This window comes from Misgurnus anguillicaudatus, chromosome 21, assembly GCF_027580225.2.
Source record: "Misgurnus anguillicaudatus chromosome 21, ASM2758022v2, whole genome shotgun sequence".
Classification (NCBI taxonomy): Eukaryota; Metazoa; Chordata; class Actinopteri; order Cypriniformes; family Cobitidae; genus Misgurnus; species Misgurnus anguillicaudatus.
In genome coordinates, this window is record NC_073357.2 from 29,285,736 (window position 1) to 29,310,076 (window position 24,341).

At 35.2% G+C, this 24,341-nt stretch overlaps 2 protein-coding genes across 3 annotated transcripts in view; both read left to right on the forward strand.

Moving 5' to 3' along the window:
• Positions 1-239: 239 nt before the first annotated feature.
• tspan18a (tetraspanin 18a) overlaps positions 240-24,341 on the forward strand; it is a 68,185-nt gene continuing 44,083 nt past the window's right edge. For both annotated transcript variants that reach the window (XM_055201293.2, XM_055201302.2), the window contains exon 1: positions 240-511. The gene's annotated coding sequence lies outside the window, so the exon portion shown is untranslated. The remainder of the gene's footprint in view (positions 512-24,341) is intronic.
• LOC141353204 (uncharacterized) lies at positions 11,037-17,007 on the forward strand. Its single transcript, XM_073859683.1, has 9 exons — positions 11,037-13,378; positions 13,472-13,591; positions 14,025-14,159; positions 15,533-15,601; positions 15,827-15,915; positions 15,994-16,120; positions 16,317-16,437; positions 16,524-16,597; positions 16,742-17,007. Exons 1-9 carry the CDS (start codon positions 11,240-11,242, stop codon positions 16,853-16,855), a joined length of 2,988 nt encoding a protein of 995 aa, XP_073715784.1. The 5' UTR covers positions 11,037-11,239; the 3' UTR covers positions 16,856-17,007.

Sequence of the window (24,341 nt, forward strand, 5' to 3'; positions counted from 1 at the left end):
TAGTTGAACTATTTATTATATTACATTTGGTTTAACTGTGGGGAAAATGTCAGTACTTTCTAGGCTTCACTGGGCCATCACAGATGAAAAAAACCACACAATATAGTTACTTAGGCTACTTCAATTATTAATAATTATTTAGTAAATGTGCCACATTAATAAGTTATTTTTAGTAATGTTTTTTTTTACAAATTGAAGTACAATTTGCTACCAAAATGTGGAATATGAGCAATTAATATCAGGAGGCGTGAAGGTTTAGCATCCGCCCCGGTCAGCGCAGCGCGTGTCTCAGCAGAATCAAGCACGAGCTGAGCAGAAGTGTGGTGGAGTAGAGAGTCCGCGCGGCGCGACTGAACGCTTCCGTCCTCTCGACAGGCAGCAATGAGAAAACGGGACCAAACTGCCACACAAGAATTAAATGAATCCTAAGGACACTTTCATCTTGGATAACGGAGTTTTTGTCGAGTTTGCTTGTACGCAAGAGTTGGGAGAGCAAAGGGCGCGTGTGTAGGTAGGTGCATTAAATCATCTCTCGGTGGAGACGCAGTGTATCATCACTGATTTAAAAGTTACTTATATTTGTGCTAATACAGTACATAAATGACAACTATAATGTATTTTTAAATATGTAGGCTATGTTTGACCAGTTGGTTACCTTCGTCTCATCAGTCTGATTGTTTAATTGAAAAGATTGTTTATATTTATTCATCTGTCGTTACGGCTACAGTGTTGTAGTAAACATGTCAGTTTTATGAAAACTTTCAAAATCAGTAAAGTTGGTTTAGCCAGAATTGCAAAGTCATATAAAACATTTTGGAAATAATTCCATACATTCATTACACAACTTAATTAACAAAGACAATGTTTTAAAGGAAGTTGGAATTAAGTGCGTCCTTGTTGCTAAAATCATAGAGAGTCAAGGGTTTTTAAATAAGCTTTGTGATCTTAGATTGACTTAATGGCATCTCACCTGACAGTTGCCAGATCTTACACATGCTCATTGGGTTTAAAAATGAACATTGGGCATTTAAGGTCTCTACATTCTGTATCACAAATTCAACCAATCCGACTATAAACAATAAAATAACACACCTGGAATCTAAATTTTACAACATTATGTACGTTATGTAATGCGGTAAAGTTAGTTTTATGTTTGACATTCGTTTGATATTCAAATTCAAACTCATTAAACTCTCTGTGCACAGCATGTTTTGAGCCCAAACCAGTGTAAATGCACATAAAAAAGGGTTCTCTTCATGGCACAAGGCTTAAAATCACAGAAAAAAAAAATATTTTTAATTAAGCTTTAAAATCAATTAAATAATTTAACCAACTGATATTATGACATCAAACCAACGCATAAATGTTCAAAAAAATACCCTCTTCATAGCACAAAACTCTATTTGTAAAATTAGCATTTTATACTTTGTATACTAATTTTAATACTTTAAATAGATTAAATTCTAAAATCGATTAAACTTCGAGACTGTTTGTCATAGACGTGTCTAACTAACTGCAAGTTACTCTGAATAATCCCTCTTCTATGACACAAGAGCTAGTTTGGGCATTTTCTATACGCAACATTTTATATAGATTATTTTATGCTTTTAAATCCATTAAACTCAAAGAGCTTCTGTCATAGACGTGTCAAACCAACTGCAAATTATTCTGAATAATCCCTCTTCTATGACACAAGAGCTATTTTGGGCGTTTTCTATATGTAACATTTTATATAGATTATTTCATGCCTTTAAATCCATTAAACTCAAAGAGCTTCTGTCATAGACGTGTCAAACCAACTGCAAATTACTCTGAATAATTCCCCTTCTATGACACAAGAGCTAGTTTGGGCGTTTTCTATATGTAACATTTTATATAGATTATTTTATTCCATTAAATCCATTAAACTCCCAGAGCTTCTGTCATAGACGTGTCAAACCAACTGCAAATTATTCTGAATAATCCCCCTTCTATGACACAAGAGCTATTTTGGGCGTTTTCTATATGTAACATTTTATATAGATTATTTCATGCCTTTAAATCCATTAAACTCAAAGAGCTTATGTCATAGACGTGTCAAACCAACTGCAAATTACTCTGAATAATCCCTCTTCTATGACACGAGCTATTTTTGGCACTTTCCGTACGTAACATTTTATATAGATTATTTTATGCTTTTAAATCCATTAAACTCAAAGAGCTTCTGTCATAGACGTGTCAAACCAACTGCAAATTATTCTGAATAATCCCTCTTCTATGACACAAGAGCTCGTTTGGGCACTTTTCTTACGTAACATTTTATATAGATTATTTTTTGCCTTTAAATCCATTAAACTTAAAGAGCTTCTGTCATAGACGTGTTAAACCAACTGCAAATTACTCTGAATAATCCCCCTTCTATGACACGAGCATTTTTGGGCGTTTTCTATATGTAACATTTTATATAGATTATTTTATGCCTTTAAATCCATTAAACTCCAAGAGCTTACTGTCATAGACGTGTTAAACCAACTGCAAACTACTCTGAATAATCCCTCTTCTATGACACAAGAGCTATTTTGGGCACTTTCCATACGTAACATTTTATATAGATTATTTTTTGCCTTTAAATCCATTAAACTTAAAGAGCTTCTGTCATAGACGTGTCAAACCAACTGCAAATTATTCTGAATAATCCCTCTTCTATGACACAAGAGCTCGTTTGGGCACTTTTCTTACGTAACATTTTATATAGATTATTTTTTGCCTTTAAATCCATTAAACTTAAAGAGCTTCTGTCATAGACGTGTTAAACCAACTGCAAATTACTCTGAATAATCCCCCTTCTATGACACGAGCATTTTTGGGCGTTTTCTATATGTAACATTTTATATAGATTATTTTATGCCTTTAAATCCATTAAACTCCAAGAGCTTACTGTCATAGACGTGTTAAACCAACTGCAAATTACTCTGAATAATCCCTCTTCTATGACACAAGAGCTATTTTGGGCACTTTCCATACGTAACATTTTATATAGATTATTTTTTGCCTTTAAATCCATTAAACTTAAAGAGCTTCTGTCATAGACGTGTTAAACCAACTGCAAATTACTCTGAATAATCCCCCTTCTATGACACGAGCATTTTTGGGCGTTTTCTATATGTAACATTTTATATAGATTATTTTATGCCTTTAAATCCATTAAACTCAAAGAGCTTCTGTCATAGACGTGTTAAACCAACTGCAAATTACTCTGAATAATCCCTCTTCTATGACACAAGAGCTAGTTTGGACATTTTCTATATGTAACATTTTATATAGATTATTTTATGCTTTTAAATCCATTAAACTCAAAGAGCTTCTGTCATAGACGTGTCAAACCAACTGCAAATTACTCTGAATAATCCCTCTTCTATGACACAAGAGCTAGTTTGGGCGTTTTCTATATGTAACATTTTATATAGATTATTTCATGCCTTTAAATCCATTAAACTCAAAGAGCTTATGTCATAGACGTGTCAAACCAACTGCAAATTACTCTGAATAATCCCTCTTCTATGACACAAGAGCTAGTTTGGGCGTTTTCTATATGTAACATTTTATATAGATTATTTCATGCCTTTAAATCCATTAAACTCAAAGAGCTTATGTCATAGACGTGTCAAACCAACTGCAAATTACTCTGAATAATCCCCCTTCTATGACACAAGAGCTAGTTTGGACATTTTCTATATGTAACATTTTATATAGATTATTTTATGCTTTTAAATCCATTAAACTCAAAGAGCTTCTGTCATAGACGTGTCAAACCAACTGCAAATTATTCTGAATAATCCCTCTTCTATGACACAAGAGCTCGTTTGGGCACTTTTCTTACGTAACATTTTATATAGATTATTTTTTGCCTTTAAATCCATTAAACTTAAAGAGCTTCTGTCATAGACGTGTTAAACCAACTGCAAATTACTCAGAATAATCCCCCTTCTATGACACGAGCATTTTTGGGCGTTTTCTATATGTAACATTTTATATAGATTATTTTATGCCTTTAAATCCATTAAACTCCAAGAGCTTACTGTCATAGACGTGTTAAACCAACTGCAAACTACTCTGAATAATCCCTCTTCTATGACACAAGAGCTATTTTGGGCACTTTCCATACGTAACATTTTATATAGATTATTTTTTGCCTTTAAATCCATTAAACTTAAAGAGCTTCTGTCATAGACGTGTTAAACCAACTGCAAATTACTCTGAATAATCCCCCTTCTATGACACAAGAGCATTTTTGGGCGTTTTCTATATGTAACATTTTATATAGATTATTTTATGCCTTTAAATCCATTAAACTCAAAGAGTTTATGTCATAGACGTGTTAAACCAACTGCAAATTACTCTGAATAATCCCCCTTCTATGACACAAGAGCTATTTTTGGCACTTTCCGTACGTAACATTTTATATAGATTATTTTATGCTTTTAAATCCATTAAACTCAAAGAGCTTCTGTCATAGACGTGTCAAACCAACTGCAAATTATTCTGAATAATCCCTCTTCTATGACACAAGAGCTCGTTTGGGCACTTTTCTTACGTAACATTTTATATAGATTATTTTTTGCCTTTAAATCCATTAAACTTAAAGAGCTTCTGTCATAGACGTGTTAAACCAACTGCAAATTACTCTGAATAATCCCCCTTCTATGACACGAGCATTTTTGGGCGTTTTCTATATGTAACATTTTATATAGATTATTTTATGCCTTTAAATCCATTAAACTCAAAGAGTTTATGTCATAGACGTGTCAAACCAACTGCAAATTACTCTGAATAATCCCTCTTCCATGACACAAGAGCTATTTTGGGGTTTTTCTATATGTAACATTTTATATAGATTATTTTATGCTTTTAAATCCATTAAACTCAAAGAGCTTATGTCATAGACGTGTCAAACCAACTGCAAATTACTCTGAATAATCCCTCTTCTATGACACAAGAGCTATTTTGGGCGTTTTCTATATGTAACATTTTATATAGATTATTTTATGCTTTTAAATCCATTAAACTCAAAGAGCTTCTGTCATGGACGTGTCAGGCCAACTGCAAATTGCTCTGAGTGGTCCCTCTTCTATGACACAGGAGCTATTTTTGGCACTTTCCGTACGTAACATTTTATATAGATTATTTTATGCCTTTAAATCCATTAAACTCAAAGAGCTTCTGTCATAGACGTGTCAAACCAACTGCAAATTACTCTGAATAATCCCTCTTCTATGACACAAGAGCTATTTTTGGCACTTTCCGTACGTAACATTTTATATAGATTATTTTATGCCTTTAAATCCATTAAACTCAAAGAGCTTCTGTCATAGATGTGTCAAATCAACTGCAAAGTACTCTAAATAATCCCCCCTCTGTGACACAAGAGTTATTTTTGGCCCTCCTATTGGGGTTACCAAAGAATACAATAAACCAGTTACAACTGATCCGAAATATGGCTGCTCGAATTTTGACAAAAACTTAAAAGAGAGAACATATTACATCTGTACTGGTTAACTTGTTAGTTTTCGTATTGACTTTAAAAACCTTTTATTCGTTTTAAAGGCATTGCATGGAATTGCTCCAGATTGTCTTTCTGAAATGCTTACAATATATTAATTATATAATATATTCTGACTTGATCTTCAGACTCTCTTTTTTTAACTGTACCTCATAGTAGAACAAAAACAACATGGTGATGTTGCTTTCAGCAGTTATGCTACTCGCCTCTTGAATACCAGGACATAAGATGTGCTGATAACATAAATATTTTTAAAACTAAATTAAAAACACTTTTTCTACTTTGGCTTTTTAGTAATTTTAGTTAAATAGTTTTTATTTCTATTGATTTTTGCTTTATTTGTTTTTTTCTAAAATTATATTTTAAATGAAGCTGTCTTTTATTCTGTTTATATTTATTTTTATCCAGATATTTCTACGGACTATTATGCTATTTATATTTTATGTGTTTGTGTATTTTATGCGTTTTTCATTGTTAGGTACTTGGTTTTCATTTCTAAACATGTAAAGCACTTTCAACTGCATGCATTGGTTTGGAAAAGTGCTATATAAATACAATTTTGATTGATTGATTGATTGACTGATCAAAAACCTTTTTAAACTTCAAGAGCATACAATCTAAATAAAGCAACTTTAAAAAATAAACTTGTTTTTTTCATTCTTTTTTTCCTCTTCCGTGGAAACATTTTAAAGTTCTAACTGTGTTTTAGCTACAAAGTTGCGTAACCTTTGTTTGGTTAAGTGCTTTTCGCGGGTACTTGAAACACCAATGAATCAATGTATCCAAGGGGCAACCATGCTAATTAACCAATAGTGAAGCGAGCAATGAGCCAATCAGGACACTGCAAGAGGTTTGACGTGGGCATTCCTCATATACAGTGTCTTAACATTGCAATATAGGCTATCCTAGGATATGGTGGTGGCTGAAAGTTCGTTTAAATGAAAGACTTAGGCCTGGCCGACAAATTACTGTGAGTAATATACATTTCTTATGCATTGGTCCGGTCATTTATGCACCTTTCTTTGATGCCAAGGTAAGAATTTAATTTATATTGTTGTTTGCTATCTAATTAAACGTAATGATATTTTCAGTCATGGTGTAGGCCTATATATTCGCAACCATAGAAAGTTAATAATTGGATGAAAGTACAGCATAAATCACAATGAAAATTCTTTTGTGTTTGTCATTTTGCCATAATTTGTTTATTAATGATTTGCCTAAAGCACCATCATATTTCAAGACCTGCATTCTTGATTTCTTCGTTGTGAGATTTTTGATGTGTAAATTAAATGAAATCTTTTTAACATTCCATTTTGCGCAATTGTGTGTAATAGTGTTGTAATTAATATACAATTGGCAAATAGAGCCATAAAATACAGCGTCTTTTTCTCTTAGTTTGGATCGACTGTTCATGCGACATCCTGTTCGCGAAGTGCCCTTCAAGGGCGAAAAACGCCATTTGTAATTCACCCCAAATATTTCCGTTATCGGTTTGTAAAACCATCCACGTTTTGCGCTTTCAATATGTCCGCTTCCCATCTCAGAAGCCCTTAACAACCGTAGTAATAATAAAAACATCAGTCAAGTAATAACTTTTAGCAATTCCTCTGAAGAAAACGGTACCATATTAGCAAAATAAACTGCCGTCAGAGAATTGCGGCCATTACGCGCTCCTTTCAGCATCACATTTTCCAAATTGTTCTTTTAAGTCAGAATATAAAAATAACACGGATACTTTCGTTCTTACAAAGATGTGTCTGATTTGTATTGTTATGAATGTGCAGGTGTGGATTTTTTTCATCTTCTAAACTTATTAAAGACACTGCATATTTTAAAAGAAAATATTTTTGGCAAAGAAGTTCAACATATGTAGGCGGCTACATATGATATTTAACATTAGATTAGCCTATTAAATATTTCCCTTTATTAATAAAATGAATTTTTAAAATGTTTGTTCATTGTTGTTCTTAACGAAAAACAACAATAAAATACAATCACAAACTCGTTTATATTAAATAGCTTTTTTATTAATAAAACGAATTCGATGGATGGTATCTGCGTTAAAACAAATAAACGAAAGACGTAATTTTCCATTACTACAAATTCTTATTTGTTCATTATTATTTTATATTATAACAGAACAACAATAAATTAGTTAAATGACTCGCTTATATTAAACAGAACGTTTTAGAAAAACGAATAGATGGAAAACATTTTACCCGCCTTATAATATAAATAAATCTAAAGATCCTTAGATTTTACAAAACAAATGATTGTTTTGGGTTTCATTTAATCAATCTAAAACTACAACAATGAAAAACATTAACAAACTCATTTAAGTTAAGCGAAGAAATTAAACTTTTATTATTAACCCCTTCCGGTAGATACCGGCCATATAGGCACCGGTGCCATAGGGGCACCGGGTTTCAGTACCCAAAAGGTGTCTAATGTATTACATAAATATTTCACGAGTTTCTAGACTATTTAAGTTTCTCATTTTTGATTATGCATGCAGAGACTGTGGCTCCTGCGTGATAGTGATAGAAGATGAGGTGTAATAGGAATTTGGGTAACACTTCATAAAAATGGTCAATGAATCATGATGACCCAATACTTAGATTAGTTCTGCTTAAATACAAAACTATGCTGAGTTAATGAGTATGCACTAACCTTAACTAATAAAGAGTCATCATTAATTACATGACTCAACACATTAATTCATTGTTAGATATTACATTAACTAACAAAGAAAAAATGCCATGTGCTTAATAATTACTGTTCATAGTTCATTATTAGTGCATGCATTAAATCCGCATTTGTTCATATTTAAGTAAAAAAAATTATGTCTTAATTCATTGGATGATTTATGGAACCTTATAGTGTAACTGAAAGTTGTTTAAAAAAGTAACCGAACTGCACATATTTAGGTCATTTAATTAGGCTAGTATGACTGTTACATCTAAAAACAAACTAAATATAATAAATATTTAAAGGGAAATAAATATGCAGTTGTAAATAGTCTATGTTACACAGAACATTTCCGTTCATTAACATTAATTTGATAATGTGTAGTTTTTTTGATCTGATGAAGAGTTGTGTTTAACAAGTCACAATGTTACTGTAGGTTCATATGAAATTATTTTTCAGTTTTTAAAGACTACATAATTGTTTTGTTACCAATAATTAATTTTGTAAGCAATAAATTCATTTGTTAGTAATATGAATAAGGGAGGGAACAAACACATCAATATTAACAGTGTACAACCCAAATGGTAGACACAACCTAAGATTGATCCTATTAATACATTAAATTTACGCAAATGTATTTAAAACACAGACAATGCAGTATTTAACGTTCTAACACAGTCAATTCAATAATTGGTTGTTGTTATCCACAGCTAAGATATACATGTACAGTGGGCTTAAATAATCTATCAAATTTAATTTATTTGATTAACCTTGTTTGTGTTAATCTGCTAGCCATGAAACCAAAGTATGGATCCAGACTTTTTAAGAATTTGTTAGCCTAATAATGCATGAAGGTTGGCTGATTATGTTTTTGATATGAGATCCAACTTTGTGCACATGCACACACTACTTTATTATATAAGGTCAAAAGGTGTGAAATCATGTTTTTATTGTTGTTTATATGTCTACTGAATTTTTTTCTTCATGAAATTGGTGTTTTACAAACACTCTGTCATTTATGTGGTTTGAAATCACCATAGTTTCCTATGTCCCTAACATCTAACCAATCACATTAACATAGTTTACAGCATGTATTTTACATGTGACCATCACAGAAGTAGAGATGAAGCAGTTATGCTGCAGTTTTTGCAGTGCCAAGTCTATGCAACATACATAAATAATATCTATGTCTCAAACTACTGATCAACACATTCTACTAAAAAGATGTGATTGGTGACATGTTTCCGATGTTTTAAACCAGGGATGATTTCAAACTGTGTGAATGACACTGACTTTGGAAAACACAAATGTCATGGAGAAAATATGGATGGTTTGTCTTAAAGCCTGTTGAAAACACCACATACAGTAGACAATGAAACTGGAATTTCACCAGAACTGGTCTTAAAGGGATAGTTCACTCAAAAAATAATTATTTCATAATTTACTCACCATCATGTTGTTACAAACCTGTGTAAAAATACTCGTGGACCCCATTTACTTCCATGGTATTCTTTTTTCCTACCATGGAAGTGAATGGGGTCCAGAAACGGTTTGGTTACAAACATTTCTCAAAATATCTTCATTTGTGTTGAGAAATGTATACAGGTTTGTAACAACATGAGGGTGAGTAAATGATGACAGAATTTAAATTTTCCTTTTAAACATGTGGGTTTACAGTAAATTAACTGCAGTTATGGTATAAATGCATTTCAGAGTGAACATGTTTTTGTTTGTGTTATTTATAGTTTAGAAAATGCCTAAACCTCGGAAAGGACAGGGAGTAGCAAGAGCTGACCTCTGGAAAGTAGCAGGAGGTGTAGATGCTGTTGTACAAAGTTTCCTATCTGTTCAAATTTTAGAACAAGACACCTCTGCAAACTCTGCCATTTGGTCAAAATTAGCAAACGCAATCTTAAAAAGTGACACACACAGGAACCGAAAGTGGTTATTAGTTGTGTGGAGATACAACAGAAGAAATATCAAAGGATTAGTTGAATTACAGAGCCAGTCTAAAAAGGAAAGTGATAACAAGGCCAATGAAGATAAGAAAAGCACAGACAGTTACATTGAAAATGAGGATGACAATTTAAATTTGTCTAGTGTGAGCCAGGCAGAAAATGTAAGTGCTTCATCTGAGTCTGACTGTAAAGGGATAATTACACAAAAAGCAGTAAGCAAACAAACCACAAAACAACCTGCTAGACATGTAACAATTAACCCAAAGGGAGAAGAAGAAACGTTCCAGGAAGTTGAGGTATACTCAGATGAGCATGATCCACTAGCACAAGATTGGACAGACACTGAAACAAAAAAACAAGGCAGATGAAGACAAGAAAAGCACAGAAAGTTACATTGAAGATGAGGATGACAATTTAAATTTGTCTAGTGTGAGCCAGGCAGAAAGTTTAAGTGCTTCATCTGAGTCTGACTGTAAAGAAATAATTACACAAGAAGCAGTAAGAAAACAAACCACAAAGGGAGAAGAAGAAAAGTTCCAGGAAGTTGAGGTATATTCAGACGAGCATGACCCAGTAGCACAAGATTGGACAGACACCGAAACAGAATCGCAAAGCATAACAAAACTGTCAGCCAAACATCTGACATTTAGAAGAAAGGGTCAAACTGTGTCAGACAAAAAGGAGGGAGATTCACAGGACAGTTGTGCCGATTCAAAGGCCAGTGAAGTGACATCAGAAATAATTGAAGACAAACGAGGGAAGTCTAAAGAGAAAAACAAATATAGAAAGTTGCCATTCGTTCCTTCAAAATTTGAAAATAACAATTCCTGCAAAAGACTGGAAGAAAATCTCACCGCTTCAAAATTCCAATAAACTTCGCTGTCCTTGGACCAACATCCTGTACCACAAATTTAAAAAGAGGAATCCTTGCTGTGTCCTTCACTTCACTTACCAGCATGTACGTGCCACAAGAAGCAGGAAGAGACATCTTCCCTTTTTAAAAGTAAAAGCAGTCTGCAAATTTTCAAGCTGCAGTGCACAGTACTCTTTTACCATGTTTAAAAAGCCGAAGCAACAGGGCTCTAGTGCTACAATCACAGTCAAGCGAGCAGGGCCTATTCGTCATCTAAAAACAGAGACACGATTTAGGCCTGCAAGCAACATACGGAGGGGACGGATAGCTAGAGTGGTCTCACAAGGTGTAAGTCATGTGTTCTACAAAAGATTAAGATCAACACCTGTTAAAGAGCTCATCTCTGGAAATCTAACACAAAGTTTAAATAAAAACATTCTAAAGGTTATTTCAACAGAAATAAAGAAAAGCATGCTTATACATGAAAATGTTTTCATTGAAATGCATCTCACACAACGTATTCTTAAAGAGTGTGACAGTAGTTTTTACAACATCCCAGGCTACATACAACTTCTTCAAATTAACCCCTTTGGAGCACACCTTTACACCGAGGTAGGTGTGAGCATCTTGGTTCATCATCTCAGAAAAAAGGAAACACCTGTGTCATTATATCTTGATGCCACAGGAGGTGTCGTCTCAAAGTTACCTGAACAAAAGAAAAGAGTGCTGTATTATGCACTCACTCTGCCTGGAAAAGGTAGAGATGCACCTCCGCTCCCAGTTTGTGAGTTGCTGAGCAATGAGCACAGTATACCACCCTTGACTTTTTGGTTGATGCAGTTTCTGCTGAAACTATCGAACTACACCAGTATCAGAATTAACAAAGTGGAAACAGACTACAGCTGGGCCCTGATGCAAGCAGTAGTTCTGGCCTTCAATCGGATGAGCATGGATTCTTACTTGGAGTGGACCAATGCTGTCTGCAGGAAAAGCAAGACATCGGCAGAGATAAAGGCTGTCACAATTTTGCATCTGTGTTCTGCTCACATTATCAAGGCTGTCATTGTGAGTATTGGGAGGAAGACTAATGACAAGGGACTGAAAGAGTTCTCCACCTTTGTGTTTGCCAGATTGCAGAACACATTACATGTCGAGTCTGCAATCGAAATTTTTGAACACTTTTGCGTTGTTTTACTGTCCGAGACTGTCACTCAGACAGTTACCAACAGCCTTCAATTTCTTGAAAGCCTTATTAACAATGAGCGACAAGTCATTGAAGACATCACAGGTGTAGATGTCATTGACACATGGGAGGATGAAGCAGAAAGGAGGTCTGCAAAGACAATTGTGGGTAGATCCCCATACTCCAGAATGTTTAGAAGAGTGTTTGACGAGGTGGAAAACACAGTTGACAAAGCACAAGATGCAGAGGTAAAAAACAAAAACTTATACTACTGTCCTGAAATTCCCAAGGTCCTCATGGATAATTACATGGGGATCTTCCCACTGTGGAGTGGTGTAATGTTGGGGAATTTAAAGAGATTTGCATCGGACAAAGAAAACACAGGCAATGCAACACAAACAGTAAAGACTAGGGATACAAATTGTCATGTGGAAAAGTGGTTCGGCATTGTGAAAAATTCCATTCTTCACAAAAAAAGAAAATTCAGACCAGCTGAATTCATTCAGAAAATGTATGCCTCCCTCAAAGGAAGATATACAGAACATATAATAAATCACAGTTTTCCAGAGAACCTCCTTGTAAGGCCAATAAGACCAATGAAGCATACAGTAGAATTAGCAGAGGAAAGCTGGTCTAGAAGAGAAATGCCCACACCACAAAATGCTTCTCGTTCAAAATACTATTCAACACCAAAAAAGGACCCCAAACCTACAACAAAAGTAACCAAAAAAAAAGGTGACAAAACCACAGTTAAACAACCAGACAGCCAGACAACAAGACAGTCAGACAACAAGACACCAAGACAGTCAGACAACAATACACCAAGACAACCAGACAACCAGACAACCAGACAACAAGACAGCCAGACAACCAGACAGTCAGACAACAAGACAACCACACCACAAGATGGCCAGACAACCAGACAGACAGACAACAAGACAACCACACCACAAGATGGCCACACAACCAGACAGCCAGAAGACCAGACAACAAGACAAACAGACAATGAGACAGACAGACAGTCAGACAACGAGACAGACAGACAGTCAGACAACGAGACAACCACACAACAAGATGGCCTGACAACCAGACAGACAGACAACCAGACAGACACACAACCAGCCAGGAAATTTTGTAAAATGGATGTTTCCGAACAGGTAATGTTTTTAAAAAAATAATTACAGTATTTTTACTTGACAAATATCGAAAATATGCAATATATAAATACTTCTTTGTATACCTTTCCATAGGTCAAGTTTCTATGGACAAGTCCGGACACAGAGTTGGTGGTCGCAGTTTTTCAATCAGGCTACACTCTGAGACATGCAGACCTAGCAACACTACGTCCTCATGAACTGTTAAATGGCGAGGTAGGTAATTGTAAAATGTGAACAGTTCAATTATGAAACTGTAACATTTTAAAATTAAAATATATTACTTCAGTTCATTAAGCCGGTAACACTTTATAAAAAGGGTCCATGATTCATGAGTAATAAATACCTAGACTAATTCTTACTCGAACTAATAATGAGATAAGTCATGTACTATTTATAAACTAATGAAGAATCATCACTACAACTAGCGCAATTCTATAACTACTAGAACTGCCAATAGCGGTCATTCTGACTGTTCATACCAGACAAGTAAAAGTGACAGTAGTAAATGTAATTTTACGCCAAGCAGGAGGGCCAAGTTTTTTTGCAATTAAAATGTTGTTTTAGAAAGTCTAAATTTGTAATATTTTGTGCTTCTAAACTCTTAAAATGCATAGATTGATTTATTTTTTATTTTTCTTGTTTTCAGACCATTGAATGCTACTTCTGGACAGTGTTACAAAAACATAACAAGGCTAATCATCTTTATCTCCTTAATCACTATGTGAATCAGTTAATTCTGCGTGGCACACAGCAGGAGGTGGAACGACAAGGTTTAAGAAATGTAAGTGTAATTTCTTTTTACATTAATGTTCACTGGCTTAACCCAGCTTTAGGAACTTTTGAAAATTAATCATCAAAGGTAAAACAAAATATAAAATAAAAATGTTAAACTATGGCGCCCTTTCAAGGAAATCTTGCTGCATTGCCATACTGACACTTTTGTTAAATGCCTTAGATTAATGCCTGGAATGCCTGATGTTTAAGCACTATAACATCAGTCAAATGTTGGACAAACATCGTAGTCGTGACAACTTGTGACCTACAAAGTATAAATGGCCATCCGATTAAACAAACCATGTTGGTTCCATTGGTAATCAATGATTTAAAAAATAGATGGCAAATTTTTCACTGCTTCACTGTCATGGTGACATAATAATATTAAAAACCAGCTCATTCCCATCACTTGCACCATGTTTAGGTTTCATTCAGTTCTACAAATAATAACTTTGTCTTGTGTCAGTCTATAAGGATTTGTCTGTTTTAGCCTTTCTTTGCCCTGTTGTACCTAGCATATTGCATTATCTTCTTTAATATTGTCTGCCCATTGTGATTTATCTTTGATGCCACTGGCCTTGGCTATGTATTTTTTCTCGGACACCAACTTTCCTCCGTCCATCACCTGCTGACTGCCCATCAGCTCATCATGTTGACCTCCTTGTGTCTGTGTCACGATGGTGTTCTGTAACTGTCATGCTGCGATCTCCGAAGGTGTATCCCTTTCAACCTCCAAGATAGTAAAGAACACTATCTATTCTGCAGTTTGGATAGTGGCATGCACCTGACATGTATGCCACTTTGCTAAAAATCTTTGGCTGTTTGTTGTCCAGCTGTCATGGTTGCCCTGATGGCCTTTTACTGCATCCTCATCTTTTGTTTCATCCTTCGACATATGTCATCGTCTGTCTTTCTGTCTTGTTATGAGGCATGGCTTTTTTATGAATAGAGGCACTGCCTGTTTCTTTGGCTGCCTGTTAATTGTCTCCTGGCAGTGCTCTTAAAAAAGTCCTTGAACATAGTGAATTATTGAAAGTACATTGCTTTAATAATTGAGGATATAGCTTTAATCTGCATCTGCGTTTTGATCTTCTCCTTAGAGTTTAAATGTTTTGATAGAACCAAAAAATGTAATACTACCACAAAATCTTATGGTCATACTACATTTTCAAGTCACTCAATTACACACCGACCAGAAACAATTACAAACATTACGGATTTTATATTAATGAAAGTTACTTCAACATTGTAATTTGCAATAAAAATTGGTACATCTCTTAAAATATTTGCTTTTACACAATAATAATTCTAAATTAAAGTTTGTAAACGTGACAAATTTTTTAAATACATACTATGTGCATCACTATTATGTTTTCACAGGTGAACTTCAATTCTTATGATGGAATAATATCCTTCATCAATGTAAACAGAAATCACTGGAAATTTGTGGTAAGTACGGAGTACTGAGCGACACTGTAAATAATACATGAATTTGAATAGTGATAATATCAATGTAAACATTTTCTCACACACTCACACACACACACACACACACACGCACGCACGCACACACAAACACACAAACACCATTACTATTTCTTTAAAACCACAATATTTATACTGAAATGAATACTAAAAATGAACACTTTGATTGTGGTTTACTTTTGTGGGCAGTATCTTCACGCTCTTTCTGGGCAGATTTTTGTGGTGGATCCAATGTCTGATGGCCTTCGAGACTCAAGACGAGCTGCACGGAGATACCAGTAAATATTACATTTTACACCATGAATTATAATTATGAATTGTGGATATCATCAATGTCTCTGAACCTGTTCTCGCAGAGAATACTTCAAAATGCGTCTGAACACACTGGGTAGGGATGAATGGACGAAGATTGAATGGAAGCCAGGCCAAATAAAACACACGTTTCAAATGGATGCTACCAGTTGTGGTGTTTTTGTGATGGAGGTAATGCCAACAAAACTTATATAAAACTTTGAAATTAATCTGACAGGCGGTTAAAAGTTTAATATAAATGCTTTCAAATAAAACAATTTTTACTACGGGACAATGTTTTCTATGGGACGAGAAAAGAAAAGTTAAATATGCCAAATACTGCATGAATGTAATTGGGTAAAAACAAAATATTTTTCTATTCCTTTAGATGGCAAATGAAACAGTTGCACAATTTCCACAAATTCCCAAGATCTTTGAGATAAATTCTTCTCGATCCTCAATTTCGAATCTACGGAATGAAATGGCTGAGTGCTTGCTGTCTTACTCAGGTAAGTTGGAAAAAAAAGTACATTATTTGTTTAACAAAAATGAATTGAAATATTGACTAAACTATTACTTTTACATTACCAAATAGATGCCAAAGAAAACTACTGTGCTTTTTGTGGACTCGAAGACCTTCCAGGCAAAAGCAGAAAAGTTATGGAATGGGTAAATTACATTATTTAAATATATGAATAAAGTGAGTTCCATCATAGTATAAGTATAATTTGATTGTATTTAAAGTATCATTATATTTACAATGCATATATTATCAATTACTATAATTGTTAAATGTTCTTTTATTTTTGTCAGACTCAGTGTGAATGCTGTGAACACTGGTTTCATGATGCCTGCCTAGGTTCAACTGTTCCTGACAAAAGCTTGCCATGGTTTTGTGTTCTGTGTATTGACCGTATTTCACCATAAATCAAACAACATATTCGTCAGTTACGTTTTTACAACACAGCCTTTGATGATAATCTTAAAGGATTGTATGACTTTTTCACATTCTTCTTTTAACAGAAATGTACACTAGTGTATTACACCTATTTTTGTTTAGTTTTTTATGGTTGTTTGAATAAAGTATCTTGTATTTTGGGAGATTATTCTAAGTAATGTGCAGTTGGTTTGACTATGACAGAAGCTCTTGGAGTTTAATGGATTTAAAAGCATAAAATAATCTATATAAAATGTTACGTACGGAAAGTGCCAAAAATAGCTTTTGTGTCATAGAAGAGGGATTATTCAGAGTAGTTTGCAGTTGGTTTGACACGTCTATGACATAAGCTCTTTGAGTTTAATGGATTTAAAGGCATAAAATAATCTATATAAAATGTTACGTACGGAAAGTGCCAAAAATAGCTCTTGTGTCATAGAAGAGGGATTATTCAGAGTAATTTGCAGTTGGTTTGACACGTCTATGACAGAAGCTCTTGGAGTTTAATGGATTTAAAAGCATAAAATAATCTATATAAAATGTTACGTACGGAAAGTGCCAAAAATAGCTTTTGTGTCATAGAAGAGGGATTATTCAGAGTAGTTTGCAGTTGGTTTGACACGTCTATGACATAAGCTCTTTGAGTTTAATGGATTTAAAGGCATAAAATAATCTATATAAAATGTTACTTATAGAAAACGCCCAAAATAGCTCTTGTGTCATAGAAGAGGGATTATTCAGAGTAATTTGCAGTTGGTTTGACACGTCTATGACAGAAGCTCTTGGAGTTTAATGGATTTAAAAGCATAAAATAATCTATATAAAATGTTACATACGGAAAGTGCCCAAAATAGCTCTTGTGTCATAGAAGAGGGATTATTCAGAGTAGTTTGCAGTTGGTTTGACACGTCTATGACAGAAGCTCTTTGAGTTTAATGGATTTAAAGGCATAAAATAATCTATATAAAATGTTACGTAAGAAAAGTGCCCAAACGAGCTCTTGTGTCATAGAAGAGGGATTATTCAGAATAATTTGCAGTTGGTTTGACACGTCTATGACAGAAGCTCTTTGAGTTTAATGGATTTAAAGGCATAAAATAATCTATATAAAATGTTACGTACGGAAAGTGCCAAAAATAGCTCTTGTGTCATAGAAGAGGGATTATTCAGAGTAATTTGCAGTTGGTTTGACACGTCTATGACATAAGCTCTTTGAGTTTAATGGATTTAAAGGCATAAAATAATCTATATAAAATGTTACTTATAGAAAACGCCCAAAATAGCTCTTGTGTCATAGAAGAGGGATTATTCAGAGTAATTTGCAGTTGGTTTGACACGTCTATGACAGAAGCTCTTGGAGTTTAATGGATTTAAAAGCATAAAATAATCTATATAAAATGTTACATACGGAAAGTGCCCAAAATAGCTCTTGTGTCATAGAAGAGGGATTATTCAGAGTAGTTTGCAGTTGGTTTGACACGTCTATGACAGAAGCTCTTTGAGTTTAATGGATTTAAAGGCATAAAATAATCTATATAAAATGTTACGTAAGAAAAGTGCCCAAACGAGCTCTTGTGTCATAGAAGAGGGATTATTCAGAATAATTTGCAGTTGGTTTGACACGTCTATGACAGAAGCTCTTTGAGTTTAATGGATTTAAAGGCATAAAATAATCTATATAAAATGTTACGTACGGAAAGTGCCAAAAATAGCTCTTGTGTCATAGAAGAGGGATTATTCAGAGTAATTTGCAGTTGGTTTGACACGTCTATGACATAAGCTCTTTGAGTTTAATGGATTTAAAGGCATAAAATAATCTATATAAAATGTTACGTACGGAAAGTGCCAAAAATAGCTCTTGTGTCATAGAAGAGGGATTATTCAGAGTAATTTGCAGTTGGTTTGACACGTCTATGACAGAAGCTCTTTGAGTTTAATGGATTTAAAAGCATAAAATAATCTATATAAAATGTTGCGTATAGAAAATGCCCAAACTAGCTCTTGTGTCATAGAAGAGGGATGTTGCGTATAGAAAATGCCCAAAATAGCTCTTGTGTCATAGAAGGGGGATTATTCAGAGTAAGTTGCAGTTGGTTTGACACGTCTATGACAGAAGCTCTTTGAGTTTAATGGATTTAATGGCATAAAATAATCTATATAAAATGTTACATATAGAAAACGCCCAAAATAGCTCTTGTGTCATAGAAGGGGAATTATTCAGAGTAATTTGCAGTTGGTTTGACACATCTATGACAGAAGCTCTTTGAGTTTAATGGATTTAAAGGCATGAAATAATCTATATAAAATGTTACATATAGAAAACGCCCAAAATAGCTCTTGTGTCATAGAAGAGGGATTATTCAGAGTAATTTGCAGTTGGTTTGACACGTCTATGACAGAAGCTCTTTGAGTTTAATGGATTTAAAAGCATAAAATAATCTATATAAAATGTTGCGTATAGAAAATGCCCAAACTAGCTCTTGTGTCATAGAAGAGGGATTATTCAGAGTAACTTGCAGTTAGTTAGACACGTCTATGACAAACAGTCTCGAAGTTTAATCGATTTTAGAATTTAATCTATTTAAAGTATTAAAATTAGTATACAAAGTATAAAATGCTAATTTTACAAATAGAGTTTTGTGCTATGAAGAGGGTATTTTTTTGAACATTTATGCGTTGGTTTGATGTCATAATATCAGTTGATTAAATTATTTAATTGATTTTAAAGCTTAATTAAAAATATTTTTTTTCTGTGATTTTAAGCCTTGTGCCATGAAGAGAACCCTTTTTTATGTGCATTTACACTGGTTTGGGCTCAAAACATGCTGTGCACAGAGAGTTTAATGAGTTTGAATTAGAATATCAAACGAATGTCAAACATAAAACTAACTTTACCGCAGTGTATGTAAGATGTTGTAGCTGTTTTTTTAAAATGGAAGAGTTTTTAAATCGAGATTGTCATTCCGGCCATATGCTTGTACATCATGAAACATAACAATGTTACTACGGGACCAATGGGCTACATAAGACAACACAGGATCAGTGCTACAGTACATAGGTGAACACAGTGAACTGTACATAATTAGATTATATTATGTAAATACATTAATTGCAGTGAAATTGAAATAATATTCAAGATTTTATAAATATACATACACACGTTCTTCAATGTTCCATTTGCTTTATGTTGTCACTGAAAACACTTCTGTCACAAATCCCTTATTCCAGACCTTTATTGGCCATTTAGACTTAAGAGAGGTGTCTGGAAAAATCTCTTTGATGTCAGCAAGTGGCGTTATCCCCTAACATCATTTTCTATTCATCTTTGGGCTTTAGTTAAGACAGGCAAAGCCACTGAAAAGAAGCAGGAGAGTTGATTGGCAGGTGAGGGTCTGATATGCAGGCGGCTGGATTATTGAGTGTCTCAAGGAGAGAAACAGTCAAGACCTGATTCATCTTCAGTGATTAAACCCATTAACTGCTTTTCTTGCGTGTAGAAAACAGTATTGACATTCCAGCACAAAGACTTTTCTTGCAGTGCTGTTCACACCATACAACAGCTCTGTTAGAAACAATGACTTCTTAAAAATACAAGTTTATTTCAGTTATTACAGCTGTAAATGTGGCAGGTGGGGGTCGAGAAAAAAGATGAACAGCTCTTCAGGTACACCTCATGAGTGACAGTGTATATCAGTTCACATGTGAAGCCAGTTATGCTATATAAATATCAAATTTCTTCATCACTTACATTGTTTTCTAACATTTTGTTAGAAAGCTGGATTGAAACCACATGAAATGTTTAGTTGAGGTTAAAAGAACCAAACTTTAGGCTATTCAATTGCTTTGTTAGGTTTATTTCTTGCTTTTATTTACTGTATGATGAAATATTTACATTTATACATTTGGCAGACTCTTTATTCCCAAGGCAACTTACACTGCATTCAGGCCATACATTATGAGTATGTGTATTCCTTACAGAAACTGACCCCCACTTTCGCCAACTGAGCATGGACACTAAAAATTAATTATTAAAGAGCACCTATTGTCCGATTTACGTTTTTAAATTTCCTTTGGTCTGTAAGTGTGTTTTAGTCAGGGGTGCTCCGATCAATACCGATCTCCACTAAAAATACGTGGCCGATCACTATTCTGAATCGGACAGCCGATCTTATTCACAGCTATTTCATGTACTACGGCTTTTGATCAGTAAGTCCTTATCAATCTGAAATTGCTGTTAGTTTGACTCGTTTATAACATGCCTTGCAACACTCGTCAAACATAATCATTATACATATTCTTTATTATCGTGAAAATACCTAAAAAGGTTTGGAGAACAGCACTATAAATAAATCCTTAAGCCTTTGCTTAATCCTTAAGCGTTTGCAGCGCATATTGAGTTTCTGCACGAGAGCGCCCTCTGGCTTTTGGATGTAGCGGCATTTCACCGTAATTCATTGAGAAATCCCTAGTATTAGTACATGTTAACAATATGCAAAAGGTATATAACCCAAAGTAAACGATGACGCGAGTTATCGTCTCCAACGTAAATCTCTTTTCTTGGACTATAACAAACACACGGATTGTAGGCTAGGGTTGTGCCGATAGACGATAGTATCGTGTATCGGCGATCGGCAAACATATCGCTGTTAGGGGGCTTTTGTGCCGATAGTTGCCGATAGTTATTATTATTATTATAATCAAAGTTTCACATTAACATGCGCATTGCATGCTTTTCTAAGCATGAGAGGGTGTGTGGGCTTCACTTTGCTTGAAACACGCCGGATTTCTTCCCGCATGCACCTGGACTTAATGCGCGCATATTGGACTCTTGCTCGAACTTGAACGTGTGTTGCATGGACTCCTAGCACGTGAACTTGTAAAGCTCATGACTCTGACTCTTCCTCGCACATGAGCTTGTAATACGTGCAGCTCCGCCTTTTCCTTGCACTAAAAAGGTTGTTAGGCACGTAGGGGTTTAAAACCAGCGAGTGTGTTGTTTCCACTACCTGGCATGCCAGAAATTTCAGAGCGCATGGGCTTAAGCGCTCGGATGAATGGCATCAGTTTTAAGAAGGTTGCAGTCATGACAGTGTTGCCCTTAGAGTAAGTCAGTTTCTTGTCCACCAATCAAGTGACTTGTCATAAATGAGTAAAAAATGAACAAATAAATAAATGAGTAAACCATTGCCTCGCCCCCCCCGATACTACCGTGTATCGGCGATCTCACTGGCTGATGATAGGACGATCTTAAAATGGGGCATATCGCCCAACACTATTGTAGGCAACAGTTTACTTCCTGGGATTGCTGATGTAGAAAAGACAGACATTATCAAAATTCCTCCCGCTTTGGACTCAGTAGCTATTTCTCAATGTCAAGGATACTTCCTTGGCAGGACTAGTCCTTACAAGTCACTTCCTTCAGAGGCTAGGCGAGGCTCCTCTTAAGCATTCAGAGAACACGTTAAATGGAACAGGCTAGCAAGTGCACGTCATTGCGTCATTGCGTGATTGAAAGGTGCTTTTCGGTGCTGCGCGCATAGGATTGTGGGTGATTTCAGCGCGTGAAGAACGCGAAGGATACACATATGCATCCTTTTCTGTTTATGGGATATTCCTCGAACGAAGGACTCAGTCCTTAGCTGAAATTTCGAGGATCCTCGACATTGGAACAGTCCTTCGACGGACGTCGATGACGTAGCATCCTCGAAATTCTGGCTTCCGAGGATCCTTCCTTGACATTGAGAAATGGTTACAGCCTGTAAGTTAACTCCTGCATTGGTAAGGAGCGTCACATTTCCGGCTGATGTCAGAGGTATTCAGGCCAATCACAACATACAGATTACTGGCCAATCAGGGACACAGAGCTTTTTAAACCCATGCATTTCAGGAAAAGAGTGAAATCTGGAGCTACAAAAATGTACGATATGTGGAAAAAATAGTTATTTTAACCATAAGACATGCAAACACATTGTATTATACCAAATACATAAAATAACCTTGTTTTCTAGCAATTAAATAGGTGCACTTTAAATAATTATCTTACATTTTATATTCCAAGTTAAGAAAGGTCTTTAGGATTTGTGTAAGAATAAAATATGTTGGTATAATTTTTCAAAAACTCAGCAAGCATATTGTATCTGTGTCTTCTGAAAAAATGAGTCCTGCTTCTTGTAATCGGAAATTACAGCATTAGAGCCATGGTAAAATACACACAGATACATAAAATACACAGGAAGTTTCAGGAAGTAGAGTAGAGGGCAGGGTGGGATCGGGAAGTGACCCAGGCCAAATTCCAGCTTGGGGTGCCTGCATGTTGGCACCATCTTGCAACATGTCAGAGCACGTCTGTTACCCACCAGGCAATGTTTGCATCTCCAGCAAGGGCTTGTTAAACCTGTGAGCATGATGTCATTTCCTCAGCCCAAATATTTGGTGGGCCAAGAGATCCCAGATTGTAAATGCATGGGCAGTGCATTTAGAAAAATCTTTTAAAAAATAAAAATGTGTGTTGACAGGTGTGTATTTATTGCGTTTTTCTAATGTGTTAGAAACCTGCTCCATGCAGCGTATCAGCAAGTTAGAAAGAAAAGGCAGGCTACATTTAATTAAACAACGAGTCTGTTCTAGGCTACATGTAGATGTAGGGTGTCTTTGTGGGGAGTCATAGTGAAATGTCCAAGGACATGGAGAATACCATCTGTTCCTGTTTTTCATCTGCAGTGAAAGCATCACCGCTTTCTCTGAGGGCTTAGCAGGGAGAGTGGGGTGAGGGGGGTGGAGGACTGGTCTGAAGTGACTGCATTCAGGTGTTCCTTTGGATCTCACCTTTCATCAGAGCTTACATAATGTATTACTATGGCTATGTGCAAAGGCTGAAAAATCCTGATTTTGCAGGTGAGCATATGGTATTTGCCACCTGCATCAAGCTCCATTTAGATATATTGTACTCCATTGCCTTTGATATCCCATATGGGGGAAGAATAAAAATGCTGTCTGCATGGCAGAGTTTCTTGATATTAACTCCTGACAGTATTGCATTGGGAGCTAATCTTCCAAGTTGAGGTGGTAGGGTTTGGAGGGTGGGCGGGGCAGGGGGTGTGGTTATCATAGGGGTAATCATCAAAATCAATGTCTTTATTCTTAAATATGTCCTTGTTGGTGTCAAATGACCTCTGCCACTGATCTGACTTTTCTTTGTAAGCTTAGAATTTCTTCTCTTTATTTACATTGAACGGGTAACATTCCATGTCGTTCCGCCGTATTGACTATAATAGCAGAGAGGGACAAAAAGCACTAGCCTACCAACGTGTTTCCACAACGCATTTTCGTTCAGAACACGTGAACCAGCTGAAACGGTCAAGGAGATCAGTGATTACATAGCGGCTACCATAGTTGCAACACGCATTTGGAAAAGCGAGGCGCAAGAAAGCACTATTCGTTTGAATGCAAAATACAATTTCACCACTAGATAGGGGT